The 20,712-nt window shown below is 43.8% G+C and overlaps 1 protein-coding gene across 2 annotated transcripts; it reads left to right on the forward strand.

Moving 5' to 3' along the window:
- The first annotated feature begins 1,063 nt into the window (after positions 1 to 1,063).
- On the forward strand, positions 1,064 to 20,651 carry ints6 (integrator complex subunit 6). 2 transcript variants are annotated; one of them, XM_054787840.1, is made up of 18 exons: positions 1,064 to 1,526; positions 1,687 to 1,764; positions 2,708 to 2,857; positions 5,275 to 5,364; positions 5,890 to 6,073; positions 9,148 to 9,273; positions 9,352 to 9,503; positions 9,597 to 9,749; positions 9,901 to 10,033; positions 10,600 to 10,694; positions 10,771 to 10,881; positions 10,957 to 11,172; positions 11,256 to 11,382; positions 12,355 to 12,497; positions 12,571 to 12,754; positions 12,844 to 13,197; positions 13,328 to 13,421; positions 19,180 to 20,651. In XM_054787840.1, exons 1-18 carry the CDS (start codon positions 1,416 to 1,418, stop codon positions 19,271 to 19,273), a joined length of 2,595 nt encoding a protein of 864 aa, XP_054643815.1. In that variant the 5' UTR covers positions 1,064 to 1,415; the 3' UTR covers positions 19,274 to 20,651. The 2 variants fall into 2 exon arrangements, with proteins under 2 accessions (XP_054643815.1, XP_054643816.1); XM_054787841.1 differs by lacking the exons at positions 10,771 to 10,881; positions 10,957 to 11,172; positions 11,256 to 11,382; ... (3 more) ...; positions 13,328 to 13,421; positions 19,180 to 20,651 and adding an exon at positions 10,403 to 10,454 and having other exon boundaries at positions 10,600 to 10,669.
- The last annotated feature ends 61 nt before the right edge of the window (positions 20,652 to 20,712 follow it).

Consider the following 20,712-nt stretch of genomic DNA (forward strand, 5'->3'; position numbering starts at 1 on the left):
CACGGTGTGTGGACTAGCAAACAGCATATCCGGTTGTGCTTTTCTCTTAATTTCAGAAAAAAAGCGCAAAAAATGTGGGCGAAAAATATGAATCATGCGTTTTATTATTATTGCTTCGTATAAAAATAGTACAAATGCATTAACAATGAATTTCAGTTTTGTTTAATCCATACACATTATAATCAATTATAAGTAACTATTAAGGGGAAAGTGTGAAGAGGTGGAATATTTGTGTAATTTCAAACTCATGATTGTGCGTGTACGTGTGATAAAGCTCTATCCACCATGGTTTTGTATACTACATAAAGCATGCGAACTTTAGTCAATAACAACTTCAGCTGGTTCATTATCAGGACGGTTTCCGCTTTTTTGCGGAAGTGCTGGTGTTTTCCAAGGAGCCATATTACTGTATGTCAGTTGTATTGCACAACCTCAGTTGAAATGAAACTGAACTATAATACTAGATGGAACTTGTGGCAAGCAACGTGTAAGCACATAACGCCATAAAAGTGTACGTCACAACTTCCTAAATAACACGAAGGGAGGTAAGACAAAATAAAAGTGTTGTCCTCTGAGCTTCAGGGTGTGTGAGGGCACGTCAGTCTCTCAGCGGCTATTCAGCGAAACCAGTTTCACAATATTATCCTGCTTTAAGCCATCATGTCAAATGTGAGCTGCTTGTGACGTGTTTTCGAGTGCTACATGTCGTTTTATGGGTTAATGTTACAATATTTTCCTGCATTGTCTTGAGTTGTTTTCAACAGCATCCCATGCCTCCTTGTAGGATTGATAATTCTAAATAACTCCATATGAGGCAATGGCGCTATTAAAGCGCACGATTGTGTCACACAAAAACAGATAGACGTAAACAGTAAGTTTCTTTGCAAAGCCACAGTGAGCATGCGCAGGACGCCGCTCGGCTTTGGCCTTATTTGGATATGGTAATAAGTTGCACCCGATGAGCCAGTGGCGACACGGCACCGTATACACGTGACGTTGAAAGAGCGCTGAGGAGGCGTGGCCAGGCGCTGGGCTGCCAGTAAAACTATCGGCGACTGCTGAGCTCAGTCAGTGTAGGGAGAAGCAGGCACTCACTGTGAGGAGGAACTTTGTTGCTATGAAACTTAGGACTATTTACTCAATATTGTAACCATTACCTAAAAACCCTCGTCAATTCATGAGCTGCCCTTAGGCTGTGAGCTCTTTAGTGTAGTTGGCCGGCAGGGGCCTCGCCACTCACTATTCTTACACTTTTTTTTTTAAAGAATGTGCGAGACAGACAGTTAGCCGGCTAGCTGGCTAGCTAGCTGGCTAACTAGCTAGCCGAGGTGACACAGGCGGGAGGAGAACAAAAGATTTTTTTTGACCGTTTCCACTGACACCAAGTCCATGCAGAACGTCTTGTTAGCACCACAATGCCCGTTTTACTTTTTCTGGTAGACACGTCCGCGTCCATGAACCAGCGCAGCCATCTGGGCACTACCTATCTGGACATAGCAAAAGGCGCTGTTGAGACTTTTATGAAGGTACTGTAACCCGCGGACGGGACACTGTCGTGGTGGATCCCGCTCGGCCTGGATGGTCTTTTTTTAAAATTCCTTTTCTGTCCTCATTACTATCTGAAGCTGTCAAAAACACAACAACCTCCCCCCTCTGTCTCTAAACCATTCTGTACTATCTCCACAGCTCCGAGGGAGAGATCCGGCCAGCCGAGGGGACCGGTACATGTTGGTCAATTTGGAAGACATTCCGTTCGGGATCAAGGTAGAGTTTGCTTTCGGCTCATGTCCAAGTTTTGTCACTGTCCCTCCACGTTGTGGTGAGCAAGCACAGCCGTGGTGTAAGAGTCCTCAGGAGGAGCTCTCGTACCCCCTTTAAAACATGGCCGACATTTTGTTGGAGTGCGAGCAGCGAGGAACTCTGGGAGTTATTTATACTGACACATCCTCGGGGGGGGGGGGGGTGAAGAGAAATGACACTACTAGCCCACTTTGATCCGGCTTCACTCCGGTTTACTTCTTTACACTGGAGTAATACAAGCTAATTTTCATGGTGTATGTGTACATTTGTTAGACAGTAGGGGTGGGCGATACAGCAAGCTATACTGATAAATATCCACCTCATTATATGCTAGTATTAAGCCAATACTGATGACACCTTTTGGTATTGATAATTATCAATAGTTAGAATAGATCCGCCCACCCCCTAGTGTACATTTGGGAGCCAACATTTTAACACACATTTTGAACAAAATCATCTTCACCAAGGCCAAATTGAGCCACATTTGACCGTGCACATGTCTGAATGTCATCATTAGTCATGTGTTATTCATTCATAATTATAATATCGATACAAGTGAACAGTTGAGGATTTGCACCTTTTAATGTTATTCGGCCATTAAAGCTAAACAAGTGAGTGTATAGTGTATATTAATATCATATGAAAATATAGGGCAGAAAACTGAATTTAACTGAAGTGAATTTTCCCACAAGGATTAAATTAGTATACAAAAAAATTTGTTTATCTAGCCCAAAACTAAAAAAATACAAGCAGCGACCACCCATGTAGATGTTTATCAGCGCACATGCAGTATAAAGAAAGTTGACTTGTGTGCTAGCACTTATCTCCTAAAACAGTGTTGCGTGGTGTTAACCTGAAAGTGGTGTTTGTGTGTGTGTGTGTGTGCGCACACGCTTGCTTCTTGAAGGCGGGATGGAAGGAGAGCCACGCCACGTTCATGACGGAGCTGAGGAACCTGCAGGCCACCGGACTCACCACCATCGGCCAGTCACTGAGGACCGCTTTTGATTTGCTCAATCTCAATAGATTAGTGACCGGCATAGACAACTATGGACAGGTAGGTGGTGCTCAAGAGCCAGATCGGCAGGTCAGACTGACCAGGTGGCCCAAAAATACCCCCCACCACCTCTCCACCCCTCTCCCAACAGTCCTCCAAGCATCAAGCATCATACTGTGACACCACTCTCCCAAGCACACTCATGCTATACAGTTTTAACTTTAAATTACATGTAACCCACAGTGATACATCAGTTAACCCAGGGGTGTCCAAACTTTTTCTACCAAGGCCGCATACTGAAAAAATGAAGTGTGCGGGGGCCATTTTATTTGTCATTTAGAGGCCTTTGTTTACTTAATTAAATGCTAAAACCAATGCAATGTAGGTCAACATATAATATGTACACTGGAACCCACTCATGTAAACAGCCTGTCTGTCGATCAAGTCCCGGTCCACAGTGGTGCATGTACCCACTTAAGTCCATGCTGACATCAAATGTGAGCTCCAAAGGGGTCATCTGTATATAAAAAAAAAGGCTTTATGTTGATGTGTTGTAGTATTCATCCTTTTTTGCTGAGCGGTGTGAATTACTACGTGTAGTTATACAGCATTAAAGCAGGAGCATCGGCAGACTGTTCCACTGTAGGTAACTATATTTAACTCTCATTATAGGACACAAAGAAAATAGTTTGCAATTGTTGTGGTGTGAGGCCATTTTTAAGATGTATATTTTACATTATATTATGGGAAAAATGATTAGGCAATCTTGTTTCTTCAGTTTCTTGTTCATTTGAATATACCTGCTACAACTAAAGGTGCATTTGTTTGGACAAATATAACGATGACCAGAAAAGTAGCTCAGATGAGTTTATTTGCCAGTACAATGCCATTGCTTATTGAAGCAAAAGCTTAAGTGGTTTTGGTTATTATCAAGAAAACCACGGACATGGCTAGCTCTTACATGAAACTCTTAGGAGCTGTTTTTGTTGTCGTTATTGTATTTGTCCAAACAGATGTACCTTTAGTTGAATAAGTGAAGAAACAGGGGTGCTCTAGTCATTTTTTCCATGACTGCCTATGTAACCCAACTGCTTTGACATGAATAGGTCGTATTTTAGAAGAAAAAAAAATCACTAAAAGTCTGGTCTGTTGCCACCCTGATGTCTTATCTGGGTGCGTTGGAGGAGGAGGAGGATGCTGATAATGTTTTGCTAACGTTTCCTGCCGACCAGCTGAGAGAGCGTCTATAACAAGATGTATTATGCATCTCACCTCACGTGGCTTAATTGTACGTCCGACTCCTACATACATGTTGTCGCTGTCACTGCTTGAATGGGGATGTTTTTACGTAGGGTGCACAACCGCCTCAATAACATTCCAGGTTGTTTATGCACTGCACACATGGGTAATAATATTATTAGCCTTTGATTAATAAGTACTTGTGGGATTATCAGACAAATGTTAGCATATTGCTCCTACTTGCTGACAAAGTGAAAGAAGGATATAAATAACCTGAAGATTAATATTAGAGGTTATTAAATTGAAGTGTGGCCTGCTGTCTACATTTTTTTATTTTGAGATTTTTAAAAGCCACCCTCAACTCTGGCAAAGAATAATCCATGTTGCCAGGCATGGGTAAGGACTCTTCCCCTGAGAGAGGAGGCTTTGGAGGATGGGGGGGAATTAATCCCCACTCTTCATTAAGTCATTCCCATCATTAGTAAGCAGTATTTGTTGTATTAGCCACCTTAAGGACATTAGCAAGAGCGAAAAGCAGGTTTGAATATCACCAGTGTAACACAATACTCTGATTGTAAAAGAGGGATTTGGGCTCAAGGAAGTGATGGTTGTCATGGATACGTGGAGTCTTTGTTTGCATTATCATATTGCAGGCAGAGGCCACACTGTTCATGTTGGACCAGGCCCGTCTTGATGGGACTTTTTTGGAACCAAATCTTAGCACACAAGTGTCTTTTTTTTTTTTTTTTTTTTTTTTTAATTGTTGTTGGTTTTTTGACACATCATCATTGCAGTGTTTCCCATACATGCATTTGTAGCGGCCAGCCACATACACATATAAAAATGAGATTGTCTGTGAAAGTTGCTTGCTGTTACAATGCCATACAGTAGATGGCATCGTAACTTCTCTTCTTAACACACCTCATACGCACCTGGTCTGCCAGAGAATAAGACGACATGGCAAGAGGGATCAGTGTTGCCAACTTGGTCTTATAGGATTTGTCTTGTTGGTGACCTAAACAAAAACCCAGGAAAAATCAGCAACAGAAGGAAGTACATTTGTATTTTCCTACAGCATCCTTTACAATTACATGCACCTATATCATGGCCAGTTATGCAAATTAGACTATGACGGTGTCCTAGTTCCACTCACCTCCCCCTACCACCACAAATAGATTGCGGTCCTGTGGGAAACACTGCATTGTGTTGCCTCAAACGAGTTCCTTTCTCTTTCGTAGGGAAGGAACCCCTTCTTTCTCGAGCCCGCCATCATCATCGCCATCACTGACGGCAACAAGTTGACCAGCAGCGGGGGGGTCCAGGACGAGGTCAGCCACCGTGTCGACTATTTGTATTGTATTGTATTGTACTTTATTTATCCCACAGCAGGGAAATTCACTTGTTACAGCAGCAAGCAAAATACGCAAGTAAAGAATACATAGTGACACATGGTTCAGGTGGTGCAGGTTTTATTTATTTTATTTTTATTTAGAAGACACGTGCACAAACATCTATTACGTCATGGAACACTTCACAATGGAGGCTTGAATTAAATAGATTTTATGAACACATTTATGAATAACCCTGATTGTTGTCATCTTACGATACCAGGAAGTGGTTTCAGGCTCTGCAGTTTCCTTGGCACTATCGCTTGCCATGACTCCCTCAAACCAAAAGCTGGGCTGCACAGTTTGTTTCCTGAGTAGACTTGTAACACGATAAGCACTTCCTGTCCTGGGAAATACACCTATGTACCCAACTGAAAAATCAGACTTCAAATACATGTGTCGTTACACCCCTATCGGCAGTGTATCATTTATTCATTCATTCATATTTATCCCTCTTTCCTCCAGCTCCATCTGCCTCTGACCACCCCCCTGCCAGGCAGCGAGCTGACCAAGGAGCCATTCCGCTGGGATCAGCGTCTGTTCGCACTCGTGCTGCGGATCCCCGGACACGCATCAGTAGAGCCTGATCCCGTCGGCGGCGTCCCATCCGACGACTCGGCCATCACGCCCATGTGTGAGGTCACTGGAGGTAGGTCAACTGCTGACGTTTATTGAGGATTAACAAACTTTAGTGGTGGTTGCAGGAAGTCCACCATTCACTCGAGTCATGTGACTTGACGGCGCCTCCTGTGTTTCCAGTTAGGGATGCTCCGATCGATTGGCCACCGATCAGTATCAGCGGATTTCTGTGGAAAAAGCACGTGATCGGCACATGCCGATAAATGCCTTTCAAAGCCGATCACCTCTAACTCGTACTATTGCAGCGTGCAGCCTGTAGAAAGTGTCCCCCACCCACTTTTCTTCACACTGCGTAGGTGTGCCAAACTCAAAACACATGTCTGTCGTGTGGAACTTACCTGCCGTTTGTGAGAGTGATATCAATTTTGCACCTTGCAAAACATGTCATGAAAAATATCTCACCAGGATAGCACGTTAAACAGCTTTAACATGAAGAACAAACACCTGACGGAGTATGGTGAGTTCTTGATCGTCAGTCAAACGGCAGCTAATGTAGCTGACCCTGAGCAAATAACCGGAAAAATAATTGAATTCATCAGACTACCAGGTAGATGACCAGCCTCTCAGTGGTGGAAGACACCGGGTGTGCCAACTGCTCTGTCACTTGGAGCACCACTTCACGGTACCTTGAAGTGGGGCTAGAATGCTAACAAACTGTGTACTCTCACAGTCTCTTGAAAAAGTAAGTCAAATATGTTTTTGTCTAAATGAAGGTGATTTTATGGTTCCTTTTATTCAAATAATGTGGCCAATAGCAGGGGTGCAGCCTGGAATTCTGGGCTCCATGGGGGAGAAGGAAAAAAATCACCCTTTTGTGATAATAATAATCACCTATTTTTCTGGACCCCTTGCAGTCAGATGACCTTGGAATTGTCCGAACTTGTCCCCCTTATACGGCACCACGGCCCAATAGCACTCATAAATTATTTTTTTAAATTTCCACATGGATGATCGGAATCAACAGCATAAAACCCTGATCGTAGCGTCCCTATTTCCAGTAGACGCGCCGAAATTGAAGTTGGTGATGGTATAATCCAAGCTCTAGTTACTTTCATGCTTAAATTGAGTCATGGAATCATGGACAGAAAAGCAATGATCTCATGACAGTACTGCTCACGGCCACTGGAGAGCATATTTATGACACACAATGATATACACTAAGTCCCCAACTAACGAACACAATTGGTTCCAGACGACCGTTCTTAAGTCTAATTGTTCTTAAGTAGGGGAAAAGGTAATATTCGCAATGATATAGGTACTACATGTACGTGTATACATATACAGTATATGTGTATGTATGTAAATATGAGTTTGGATGCAGTAGTAATATTAAACCAGGATAATTAATGAAAAAAACAATAAAAGTGATTATAATAATACGTAATGATAAATGTTATTTACCTTTGAAGAGGAGTGGTCGAGCATACATTGTTGTGGAGGAGTTGGAGGAGGAGATATTGAAAAAAAAGGACAAGCCGTCGTCGTCGTCGTTAGACTCTTCTAAAAGAGGTAGTGTTCTGTGGGTGGTGTAGAATTAAGCAGGCCTATTAACTCTTCATAAACTTTAATCACACTCTCTGTCCGTGTTGTATAATTTAGCTTTCCATTTAGCTTTACACTGTACCTCCCTAGTGTCTACCTCTTCCTCTGTGGGTCTCATTAGCTCTAAGGCTGCATTGGCAGTGTCACAGTGCCCTCTACTGGTCAAGCATGTACAGTAGCAGTATAAATACTGATTGAGCGACTGACTACAAGGCAAAATAAAATAAAATAAAATATAGACCAGTCGGCTTGTGTTCGTATCCGTGAGTGTTCGCTCGTCGGGTGTTCGTAAGCTGGGTACCTAGTGTACAGTCATCCCCTCAACACTGAACAGTTCGAACTTAGCGGCTTCATTCTGTTGCATTAAAAAACATATATTATAAATCATGCTGTATCGTGGTTGAATACGGCCAAATATAAAATTGTACATAATTTTTGCCTAAATTATGCTTTTTCAAGCATAACAATTGCTAATTTAAGTAAAATACAAATGTAAGGCATTCCGAAGACTCATTTAAAGATGCTGTGATTGATGTGTAGCATTCTACACTGGTCACTAGGTGTCAGTAATGTTACCTTAATGTTCGCTGAGATGCACCAAAGCCAGACTTGATTGCCGGAACCGGCTTTTATTGCAGGTTTGAATTATTGCACAATAATTCCTAATAAAAATACAGGCTACTGTTGCTGCAGTGACCCACACCACGCTAAAACTCAACTCTGAACCCTGAATGTCACTTCCACTCAGCCCCATAGGGAACACACATATACTGTAGCAACACACACAAGCAAGAGTCTTATTCATGTCTTAAATGGCTTACTTACGCTTATGTCTACTATATCGGGTAATACGAGTGTGAAAGGTTTATCGCGGTTAATTGATTCCAGACTCCACCTCAGTAAGTGAATTTCCGCAAAGTAGGATTCAATATTAATAAATGGAATATTTTTGTACATGGAGCCTAGAAAACCTGTTTGACTGTGTAAATTTGTTTTTGACCATTATTAGAGCCACGTAGACATGAAATAATGCCACCTTTACACTCCTTGTATTCTTTTAGCCACATTGCTAATAATAATGTGACAAGTCATGGATTGAAGTCACTTTCTGAGACTGCTTGTAAAGAAAGCACTGAGCTGACTTGGTATCAATCGAGAAAGACGCTGATGGAGGAACGACGCCTCTACGCCTCCAGCTGCATATGCTGCCTGTCTAAATCACTACTGACGGCTGATGTTGTGATGTTACGTCCGCACCTATCAGAGCCACTGATGGAGTGGCTGTGTGACACTGTCGCCAGCCTTTATCGCGGCAAGGCTCATATTTTACATTTTTAAAAATCCGACAGCACACCTCCAAACAAAAATTTTGTATGGAAAGGCAACAGGTGGATGCACAGGATAATTATGGGATTATTGGCCCAGTGGCATCCTGTTCCTTCATCAGATGACCTCAGATGATCAGTGCTGTCGCTCCTCTGCTGCCCCCAAGTGGTCCTGCAGTTAGTACAGCTCTCCGTGTGGGGGTTTGTGTTTTTGCAGGACGTTCATACAGCGTGTTCTCTCAGCGTATGTTGAATCAGTGTCTGGAGTCTCTAGTTCAGAAGATCCAGAGCGGTGTGGTCATCAACTTTGAGAAGACGGGGCCGGACCCTCCCCCACTGGAAGGTGAGTCCCACTGGAGTCTTTTTACACTGTTGCAGGTCATAAAAAAAAAACCTTCTCATGTTTCGTGGTGTCATTCAGATGCTCCAGCTGAGTCGCTCAAGTCCGGCCCTCAGCCTTGGCACTGCTGCCACAAGCTCATCTACGTTCGACCCAATCCCAAAACTGGCGTTCCTATCGGCCACTGGCCCATCCCCGAGGCCTTCTGGCCTGACCAGAACTCCCCCACCCTGGTGAGAAATGCTTCTGAGTGTATTTCCTGGTGGTCAGTGACAATATTTGTATTTATTTGCTGACGTATATTCACTTCGTCGTTTTGTCTTAAGCCGCCCCGCTCTGCCCACCCCCATGTGCGCTTCTCTTGCCTGGACGCCGAGCCTATGGTGATTGACAAGGTGCCCTTCGACAAGTACGAGCTGGAGCCCTCGCCGCTCACGCAGTACATTCTGGAGAGGAAGTCTCCACACACCTGCTGGCAGGTAAAACACGGAACATGTGCGGGATTGTTGGTTGTATAAATGTCAGAGAAAGAACATTAACTTTTCTCTGTGAGATGTCCAAAGATCATTGGCACAATTTCAGCATAGCCAGAGTTTGACCTGCTGGTCACTAACGCATGTCCCCCCCCAGGTGTTTGTGTGTAACAGTGCCAAGTACAGTGACCTGGGCCAACCCTTTGGCTACCTGAAGGCCAGCACGGCTCTCAACTGTGTCAACCTGTTTGTCATGCCCTACAACTACCCCGTGCTCCTGCCTCTCCTAGGTACGATTGTTCTACACCTTGTCAGGTCACCTCATTCCAGAAATGTTTCACACCATCGATGCTCTTCAGAGCTTGAAAATAAAAGGCATCTATTTGATAATTGCTTAAAAACATGATTGAACTGAAGAAGAATTACAGGATCGATCCTAAGTTGGGAGACACTTTTGCATTCTGTTGAATGAATCTGTGTCTCCAAAGGTTTGGCTGATCCTGTAATTCATCCATCTTCTTCAAAAGTTTGGAGACGCTTTTGTATTTTATTGAATGGCAGAGTGTCTCCAAACGTTTGACTGGTCCGTAGTGAGTGTTTTGATTTTGTACTGTTTTTCTCTACAAACACATACTTCACATATACAAATGTCTGTCCAGTTTAACGGAGAACCTATTAAATGGAGGAATAACATCAGAAAACTGATAAATGGTAACTATCCCATGCGTAAAGCATAGGTAGCCTATATATACAGTATATGTTTTTAAATTTAATGCCATTATGTAAGATACTCTTTTTTTATTATTGGGTAAATGGACACTAAAACTAAAAACTAAACTAAAACTGTTTCCTCCAGACGATCTCATCAAAGTGCACAAGTTCAAGCCCACCATCAAGTGGCGGCAGTCCTTTGAGAACTACCTGAAGACCATGCCTCCATACTACATTGGGGTCAGTGCTCACAGTGTCATACTTAAAAATTAGTGGAGTCTGCAGGTCTTATGTTCAGCGTTCCTCTTCTCCACAGTCTCTGAGGAAGGCACTACGGATCATGGGAGCTCCCAACCTGCTGGCAGACAATATGGAGTACGGCCTGAGCTACAGCGTGGTCTCCTACCTGAAGAAGCTCAGCCAGCAGGTCAGACGCTGCGCCCTGTGCCTCGTGTCTTTTCACGCAGACTCATAACTCTTGCACCGCTTTGTTTGCTCACAGACCAAAATGGAGTACGACCGCCTGATCGCCTCCATCGGAAAGAAGCCGCCGCCTGAAGCCGGCATCAAGGTTTGCTGGCGGGGTGGAGGCATCTCTCTGGCGCAGCGCAGAGACTTCATCCAGCAGCTGCAGAGTCTTTCTGGTGACGCCCATGTGCTTCCTCTCGAGCTCAACCCCAAGGAGTTCCAAGGATTTCACCTGGCGCTTCTCAACAAGGTTGATCTTCACAACGGCATCACTAGCTGTAACGTTAGTCATGCAGCTTCACGGCTTTACTCATGTTTGGCTTCCTCCTACAGGACTTGAAGCCTCAGAGCTTCAGGAACCCCTACGACATCCCGCGCAGTCACCTGCTGGACCAGCTGAGCCGCATGAGGAGAAACCTTCTCAACACCAACGTCTGCAGTCTCCGTGGCCATGACTCCGGTAGGACGCCACGTTGCCTCTGTGTGATGATAGTCAGCTTCCAAACGGGGAATGGGACGATCCAATACTCTGTATGGGTGTCAGTCCGTTACTGGCCAAATGTACTACATTTGATATTGGAGGCGCGTAAAAAAGTAACCCCTCCAATCTGATCCAAACGCCTATAGTGTCACGTAAACGCTCCATTTAAAGTAGTGCGACGTGCTGTAAACATAGACGCAGTGGCTGAAACGCATTGTAGCAAAGTAGCTAGCTAGCACTGTTGCTAGAGTGAGACAGTTAGCCTCGCCGACTGCAATTTGTGTGCCTCAAGCTTCTTAAGATGACGCTATCATCTAATTTGCATAACTGGCCATGACACAAAACTCCAGCCATAGGGGAGATTTTCAGAAACTCAGACTCTGTGTTTGTCTGAGGATGGGTAAAACCTAAGGAAGGAATGTGCAACATTGTCATATTTTCAAACCTTATTTAACAACAGAACACGATCTATGATCTATGCGTGATTAAAAGAAACATTCATGATGTTTACTTGGCTCCAGCTAAGTGTGTGCTGATTTTTAAGACAATGTACACGTCATTGTACACCTAATTTATCACTATATTGTTGAGCACATGCGCTATAATGCAAGACCAAGTCAGTTGTGGTTTGTGGGTATAAGGTGTGTCAAGAAGTAGAGTTACAATGCCATCTACTGCACGGAGTTGGAACAACAAGCTACACATCTATCATCTGAGGGCAAACGGGTAATGCCAAATCTGCCTGTGGCGGTCGAAATTTGTTCGTGGCAGGCTGCCACCCATAAATGCATGTACTGGAAACCCTGCTGTGTGCATTTGAAGTGTTGCATAACTTGGATCATGTTGTGGGTAATTTTGTTTTTACATGTTTGCAAATGTATTACTATAAGTAGAAAGTAGGATAAAAGGTTTGGTTTGGTATGCCCCGCCCCCCACCCCCACGCTCAACAGATCAGCTCCACAGCGTCCCCATCGCCCAGATGGGGAACTACCAGGACTTCCTCAAAGCTGCTCCTCAGCCTCTGCGAGACGCCGACCCCGAGCAGCCCAAACGCCTGCACACTTTCGGCAACCCCTTCAAGCTGGACAAGAAGGTGTCCCGTCTCTGTCAGTCTGAAATCTAACCTCATTTATGAAGATTCTAACACATCTTCTATCCCCACTCAGGGCATGATGATCGACGAGGCAGATGAGTTTGTGACAAGCCCCCAGAACAAAGGCAAGAGGCCATCGGACAACAACATGACGGGCGGGGGCCCCAAGAGGAGGCGCTGCATGTCGCCACTGCTGCGCCTCGGCCGCAGCTACACGCCCCCCGTAAACCCCCCTCCCAGCCCTCGACTCACATCAGGTGAGATCACTGATGAAATTCAAGTAGGGGAACCCTCTTTTGTCCTGACTAGACTTAAACACACCACTAAAATCTTTGACTTTTTCCAGACATGGATGTGAGCGACGGAGAAGCGGAACCAGACCTGATCATCAACCACCTCCATCAGAACCACTGCAGCCCAGAAAGGAGTTCAGACTACCAGTCGGAACACTCAGGACCCGCTGACCCTCAGGACAACCACTCATTGGTGGACCACCAGGATGGGGACGAGGAGGAAAACGGTCAGGGGCGAGAGGGTGAGGAGGAGCATGAGGAGGGAGCCGAGGTGATTCTGGTGGACGATCAACCACCCCGGTACTTGTCGCCCGCTGCCCTGAAGAAGCACATCCATAATGAGACCACCAAGGTTAACAACGAGCTGAGGACCCTCATCACCAGGGAGATCAGGAAACCTGGCAGACGTGAGTAACAGACGGCATGATGTACATATGAAGCATAACACGATTTCTACCTCGTCACTTCCAAATGTCTCATTGCAAGCTATGCTTCTGCCCTCTAGTGGTTCTTCTTCTCATTTTCTTTGCTTTTTAGACTACGAGAAGATCTTCTACTTCCTGAAGCAGATCCAAGGTACTCTGGACACTCGGCTCATCTTCCTCCAAAACATCATCAAGGAGGCGGCCAGGTACGTTTTTGTCAGTCCGCTTTCTGCTGGAGGTCTTATTAACCCATAAAAAGCCGTGATGCTTTTGAATGTCGTAAAATATGTCAGATGCAGCTTGAACCCGTGTGGCATATAGCCTTCAAATCCATATTGAAAGCCTGGTGTGTCATGTTTGTTGGATAGCAAAAATGCTAATGAAACACTCCTATTATTCCTGGGCGATAAACCGAAAATGTGTCGTTACCGAAATTTACTACAATAACCGACATCATTTTGCCCATTTCGATAAATTTGGTGTTTTAATAAAAAAAGAAAAGTCTTTTTTTTCTGTTTAGATTGCATGTGCTGGTATGCTATGTTCATTCCCCTTTAAGACGAGGTACCACATGTGTCGTCACGTGACTCCACCCATCCAGCCTGAATAAGAAGGGAAACAGACGATGGGAGAACGGGTGATGGTTCAAATGAAGAAGCGGCTGTACGGTGCCAACATTTCACTCGCTTATGCGCCTAGAAATAGACGTTTTTCAACCCTTTCATTGGCATTTTGCTCCTGAAATACTGTAAGTCCATACAAAGTCAATCAAAGTAGAGTAACACTTTGGAGCCTCTGTATATAAATCTACAAGTCTCTTACAACTTTTCTTGGCTCACATCGGCAACTCGCATTGATGCGTGATGACATCTCAGCCGTATAAGCTAGTCGCTGACGTAGCTAACTAGCTATGTTATCAGTTGGATACTAGAGCACTGCGGGGAAGATGACTGCTCTCTATGACAGCTTTCCCACTCATGCGCTAGGCTACATCATGGCCAATTATGCAAAATTGGCAATTCACAAATAAAAGAACAAGAAAATAAAAACATAAAAGTGTCTCTGTAGGAAACCATGATTAGTTTGCTGTTAGTAGCAGTTTTTAAGGATTCCATGCTTTGTTTGACCACATGAATAGATAGTCACGTGACTACAAGAACATGTGGAATTCTCTTTCCGTTGTGTAAATGATCATTTTGATAATGGTTATCTATCCAGCTTCTAAAGCCAACATGGCATACACATATAGACAAATAACATGACAATGGAATGTCTGGAATTAAATAGAATTGTTAGAAAAATGAGTCACTATATTTATTATTATTATTATTATTATTATTGTTATTATTGTTATTATTATTATTATTGGAATATATTAGCTGACATGGTTGTGGTAGGTTGGGTTGATATCAACGGCAGTGTGATATGTGGCCATTAGTAATGTAACTGCATGACACGTGATGCCAGTCATGTTGTATGGCTGTATGTGTAGCTTAGTACATGTGTGTAGAGGATGTGCGCATGCCAGGGTGTGTACCGTACATTCATATTTGTGGACCGCAGTCCCAGGGAGATTTATTTTGGCTTCCACAAAGATGATGTTAAGCAAAAGAACATGAAATGCAAAGTGAGTATGAAAACTGTCGTAACCAGCCAAAGCACATTATGTAAATGGGCGCTGTTGGTGCTTTTCAGAGGTTTTTTCAGAAGGCTTTGTAGGCAGAATAGGTGTGTCCCATTACGTGCATTATATTTCATTGAAAGTAATGTGTGCCAGTTGGTCAATAAATCAACGAAAAGCAATTGATTTGCATTTCCTGCAATTATTTTCAGATTGTAAAGATATGTCTGTGTAGGCTCTCAGTCGTACAGGAGTTGTCCATCGAGGAAAAGGCTTCTTGAGACGTCATCTGTACTTCTGTGAAGAAGGTGTCGGACGTTTCGCTCCTCATCCGAAGAGCTTCGTCAGCGAACTAATAAGTGCTGGTAGCTTAGGCCTAAAATACAGTAAGAGTGGGCGGAATTGGTGTGTCAACACCCTCCCCCTATTGGTTCGTTACACTAAGCCTGGGCGGAGTAGTGGTATAATCCTATCCTGTTATTAACACCTCCGATAAAAGGGGAAGTGTCGCTCCCTGAATAGGGTATGAACGACTCTGATCCTGGCTAGTTAGCATCTATTGTTCTGGCTCGGCCCTGGCTTCACCTCATTTGCAAGACTAAGAGCTGTGGGTTTTGGTCTCAGTAACCTGCTGAACACAGGGTCCAAATTAAACCTCAAACCACCATTCCGATTCAATGATGGGTTCTGTTGTTTGACAAAAATGGCTTCCTTTACTCCTCTTTCAAACCATCTGTTTTCTTTGGCCAAAATCTTTACCTCGCTGTCCTGAAAAGAGTGATTGGTAGCTTTCAGGTGTAGATGTACTGCTGATTGAGGACCACTAGAATTGTCCCTGCGATGTTGATAAAGCCTTTTTTGGAGCATTTGCTTAGTTTCCCCAATGTAGTGCTCGTTGCATTCCTCATCTTTACAGTGGATGGAATAGACCACATTGCTCTGTTTCTGGTTTGGAGCCTTGTCTTTAGGATGCACTAATTTTTGTCTCAAGGTATTTACTGGTTTGAAATAGGTAGGAATTTTGTGTTGCCATAAGATCCTCTGGAGTTTTTCGGAGACCCCCGCTACATAAGGGACTACCACTCCTCTCCTTTTTACTTCTGTGGGCTTTTGGGTTTCTTTCCCTACTCTCTTCTTTTGACATTTGTTAAAAGCCCACTGTGGGTACCCACAGGTTGAGAGCGCTCTCTGGACATGTTGTGTCTCCTTTTTCTTTCCCTCAGCACTAGTTGGTATTTGTTCCGCTCTATGTTGGAGGGTCCTAATAACTCCCAGTTTATGTTGTAGTAGATGGTTTGATTCAAAAAGCAGGTATTGGTCAGTGTGTGTGGCCTTTCTAAAGACCTCTGTAAGTAGCTGTCTGTCCTCTCCTATAATTACCTTGCAGTCTAAGAAGGCTAGTTGGTTTTCTTTAGTGTCCTCCCGAGTAAATTTGATATTGGTGTCCACCGCATTGATGTGATCTGTGAAAGACTGAATTTCTTGTTTTTTGATTATTCAGTCTTTCACAGATCTGTGAAAGACTGAATTTCTTGTTTTTTGATTATTCAGTCTTTCACAGATCACATCAATGCGGTGGACACCAATATCAAATTTACTCGGGAGGACACTAAAGAAAAGACTGAATTTCTTGTTTTTTGATTATTCAGTCTTTCACAGATCACATCAATGCGGTGGACACCAATATCAAATTTACTCGGGAGGACACTAAAGACAGCCAACTAGCCTTCTTAGACTGCAAGGTAATTATAGGAGAGGACAGACAGCTACTTACAGAGGTCTTTAGAAAGGCCACACACACTGACCAATACCTGCTTTTTGAATCAAACCATCCACTACAACATAAACTGGGGGTTATTAGGACCCTCCAACATAGAGCGGAACAAATACCAACTAGTGCTGAGGGAAAGAAAAAGGAGACACAACATGTCCAGAGAGCGCTCTCAACCTGTGGGTACCCACAGTGGGCTTTTAACAAATGTCAAAAGAAGAGAGTAGGGAAAGAAACCCAAAAGCCCACAGAAGTAAAAAGGAGAGGAGTGGTAGTCCCTTATGTAGCGGGGGTCTCCGAAAAACTCCAGAGGATCTTATGGCAACACAAAATTCCTACCTATTTCAAACCAGTAAATACCTTGAGACAAAAATTAGTGCATCCTAAAGACAAGGCTCCAAACCAGAAACAAAGCAATGTGGTCTATTCCATCCACTGTAAAGATGAGGAATGCAACGAGCACTACATTGGGGAAACTAAGCAAATGCTCCAAAAAAGGCTTTATCAACATCGCAGGGACAATGCTAGTGGTCCTCAATCAGCAGTACATCTACACCTGAAAGCTACCAATCACTCTTTTCAGGACAGCGAGGTAAAGATTTTGGCCAAAGAAAACAGATGGTTTGAAAGAGGAGTAAAGGAAGCCATTTTTGTCAAACAACAGAACCCATCATTGAATCGGAATGGTGGTTTGAGGTTTAATTTGGACCCTGTGTTCAGCAGGTTACTGAGACCAAAACCCACAGCTCTTAGTCTTGCAAATAAGGTGAAGGCAGGGCCGAGCCAGAACAATAGATGCTAACGAGCCAGTATCAGAGTCGTTCATACCCTATTCAGGGAGCGACACTTCCCCTTTTATCGGAGGTGTTAATAGGATAGGATTATACCACTACTCCGCCCAGGCTTAGTGTAACGAACCAATAGGGGGAGGGTATTGACACACCAATTCCGCCCACTCTTACTGTATTTTAGGCCTAAGCTACCAGCACTTATTAGTTCGCTGACGAAGCTCTTCGGATGAGGAGCGAAACGTCCGACACCTTCTTCACAGAAGTACAGATGACGTCTCAAGAAGCCTTTTCCTCAATTGTAGGATATATAGAGGCCGGGGATTTATCGTTGTCGAAGTAAAACTGCCCAATTTATGGCGATATTGATCACCCAGCCCTAACTTCTGTGTAACTGTTTCAGTGTTTTTTATATGAATATGTTCTTTCCTTCAATTCGAATTACAGTGGAACCTGCTCAAGTTGGTCTTGCTTATGTCGGGCAACATACTGTTGAGAGCCAAAGGGGCCATTTCTGTGAAAAACTGGTTCGTTTATGTTGACACTTGCTGTAGTACGTTATTACCTTTATCATTCTCAGTAAGCAGCATGAAACCACAACATAACTACTGTGGAGTTACGCACACAGTGACTAAGTAAGCTTCAAAATAAACACATGATTGTATCTACCTGGATTCTACCACTGTTTTTAAGTTTGTTAGCCATCAGAGGAAAAATTTGTGCATGTATGGATGCTTTATTGTTGGGGGTGTAGCCATAAAAGGAATTATGTCATACCAATAAATCCAATAACCAATCATTTAAAAAAAAAAATGCTCCAAGGGGGCACGATTACCCATACTGAGAGGGTGAACAATCAAGTGCTCCTTTTCCCCTGCATGTGACGTGCTGTAAACAAACATGCAGTCAGTCACGTGGGACCTCGCCACTGCCTCAGACACCTCACGCGCTAGCTCCACCAAACGCTCCGCAAACACTTCCTAGCGGGGGGGGGGGGGGACCCCTCAATACACCAAGCCCCACCGGCCACCTGAAACATCAGCATTGCCACAATGGCGCCCCGAAAGCCCAACAAAGACGTCTGCACCACCGAAGAAGCTGCACCAAAGCCAGCTGCAAAGAAAGGCCTGGGGCCCACTCCCATCAGCACTGCATCCTCAATCATCGCCAAAGACACCAGCTCCCGTCAGCCAGCAAACCACTCTGAGCCACGGTTTGCGCTTCTGAGTCACCGCTATTTTTAAAATGTTTTGTTAATAGTCGTGATGTCCTGTTTGGTTTGCTTGGACAGTTTGTCAAATCCAACTTTGAGTTGTTCTTACCTCCAGTTGTGCACAAGCTACAGTTAAATCTAAATGTAACAAAATAATAAATAAAATACGTTTTTGGTTATCAGTATCATATCGGCTTGGAAAAATATCATGCATCCCTACTTATTGTCATTGCAGTCAAGACATACAACCAAAGGGTTGGACAAATCCTTTATCATCACCCATTCTCCTCATGCTTCTGGATAAAGGCTACCTTTGGGTTGTCGACATAAACAGGTTCCACTGTAGTAGTAGTAGTAGTATTGTAGGAAAACGCCAACAGAATGTGTCATGTGTGTTGGTCTGTGGTATGCCCCCCATCATATTCCTTGTAGCACAACTAGCTCTGGCTTCTTACGGGTTCAATTAATGCAAAAGTAATTTTTTCCCAAGCCAAGTTGTCTACTTTTTCATACCTGGCAGTTTCAGGGTTCAAATAATGCAGCGTATTTTTGTATTCCTCTGTTTGAAAAGGTTCAAGAAGCGTGTTCTCATCGAGCAGCTGGAAAACTTCCTGGAAGAGATCCACAACAGATCGAACAATATGAACCATGTGGACCCACTCTGACCTCATTCCTCAAATGAACTTAACTCGCTAACTCTGCCTCCATCTTGCAGAGACAAGATGGTCTAGCGCCTCAGAGGATTCTTTTTTTTTTGTATAACTCCCAACACAGAGGATGGGTTTGTTGGTTTTGACCCTGATGATGACGTTGAGTACTTGCTGCAGACTTTCACACCTTTTTAGAACAAATGTTCCGGTGGTTGCGGTTTCTGTGAAACCATCCTCAGTCACCTGAGATCCACCCCCCTTCCTCCATCAGAACTAAGCAGATGTCGTCAGAATGGGCGCCCGGTTCTGTGTGTTCATGAAGCGCTCTTTGTTGCTCATACTTTGTCATTTGCCTTTTCCGTCATTGTTTGGTTGCACTTTGAGCTTGTTTTTTTTTTTTTTGCTCTGCAAACAAAAGTACTCTTCATTACTGGTCCAAGTCAGTGACCGACTGGCGATCAAGAAGTCGGCGACTAAAAAATACTTTAGTGAATGACCGAGTTGGGACTGACTGGCTATCCGATCGGTAATGGTTGACTGAGGAGCAAATGGGGAAGCGGTGACTGCTCTGCCGTCTAACTGGCGATAAACTGTCAGCTAATGGGCGTGTCACTGACTGGTGATCAACCATGGAGAAAGTAGTAGGCAGCCAAACTGCAACAGAGCAACTTGCGACTTACGGTTGACCAGTGTGCTGCTGACGGGCAGCTAAAGACTGATTGATTGATTAGTGAGGGACTGACCAAATAAGCAAGTCGCTTACCTACATGCGTCTGACTAAAGACGCAAATGACAGAGTTGCAATTGATTGAACGATGACCAATTGGCATCTGACAAGGGACTTATGGTCAATCAAAAAGCTTCTGAGCAGCAACTAAAGAGTATAGTCATGGGTAACCAGTGAGTGACTGACTGCTGACCGCTGGGTGGTCAACAGGCAACCAAAGACCAAGGGAGCAATGGTCAACCATTCAAGTTATCTGCATTTTATCTTCATCTTTACCTGAGAACATGTGTCGCTCGCTGGTTGCCAAAGTGATAGGCCCCGCCGCCGCCATCCAAGTCACTTAACCACCAATGCACTTGTGTACATTTATTGAAGACTACCTTGCTGCAGATCTTACTTTTCTGAGGCAGGAGATTTGGGGGGGGTCAAGCACACATAAGAGTTGTTTTTGGATCTGGAACAGGGACCAAACATCAGCCATAGGTGTGTGTTGGTGAGCAGGCCGCTACCAAAAGAGTATTTTGAATATACTGTAAAGTTACTGTAAATAGTCCTAGAGTAATATTTAAAGACGGTGGACAAATGTGTGGCCTTTTTGTAAATATTTCCACGAATAAAAGCTCTATTTTCCACTGTAAAGGCCCATTATGATGAATAAAGTGTTGCTATGTCACCTGATGTCCTGCTGTGTCACTTGGAAAAAATAAATACTTCATAAAATGACAAA

The sequence above is a fragment of the Dunckerocampus dactyliophorus genome, chromosome 9 (assembly GCF_027744805.1).
Source record: "Dunckerocampus dactyliophorus isolate RoL2022-P2 chromosome 9, RoL_Ddac_1.1, whole genome shotgun sequence".
NCBI lineage: Eukaryota > Metazoa > Chordata > Actinopteri > Syngnathiformes > Syngnathidae > Dunckerocampus > Dunckerocampus dactyliophorus.

What these genes read in the sequence shown, in the direction of transcription:
- ints6 (XM_054787840.1), top strand. Translation starts at nt 1,416, where the DNA reads ATGCCCGTTTTACTTTTTCTGGTAGACACGTCCGCGTCCATGAACCAG. An exon ending in ACCAGAACTCCCCCACCCTG is followed by an intron (nt 9,504 to 9,596) that starts GTGAGAAATGCT and finishes TTTTGTCTTAAG; the next exon opens with CCGCCCCGCTCTGCCCACCC. An exon ending in TCTCCGTGGCCATGACTCCG is followed by an intron (nt 11,383 to 12,354) that starts GTAGGACGCCAC and finishes CACGCTCAACAG; the next exon opens with ATCAGCTCCACAGCGTCCCC.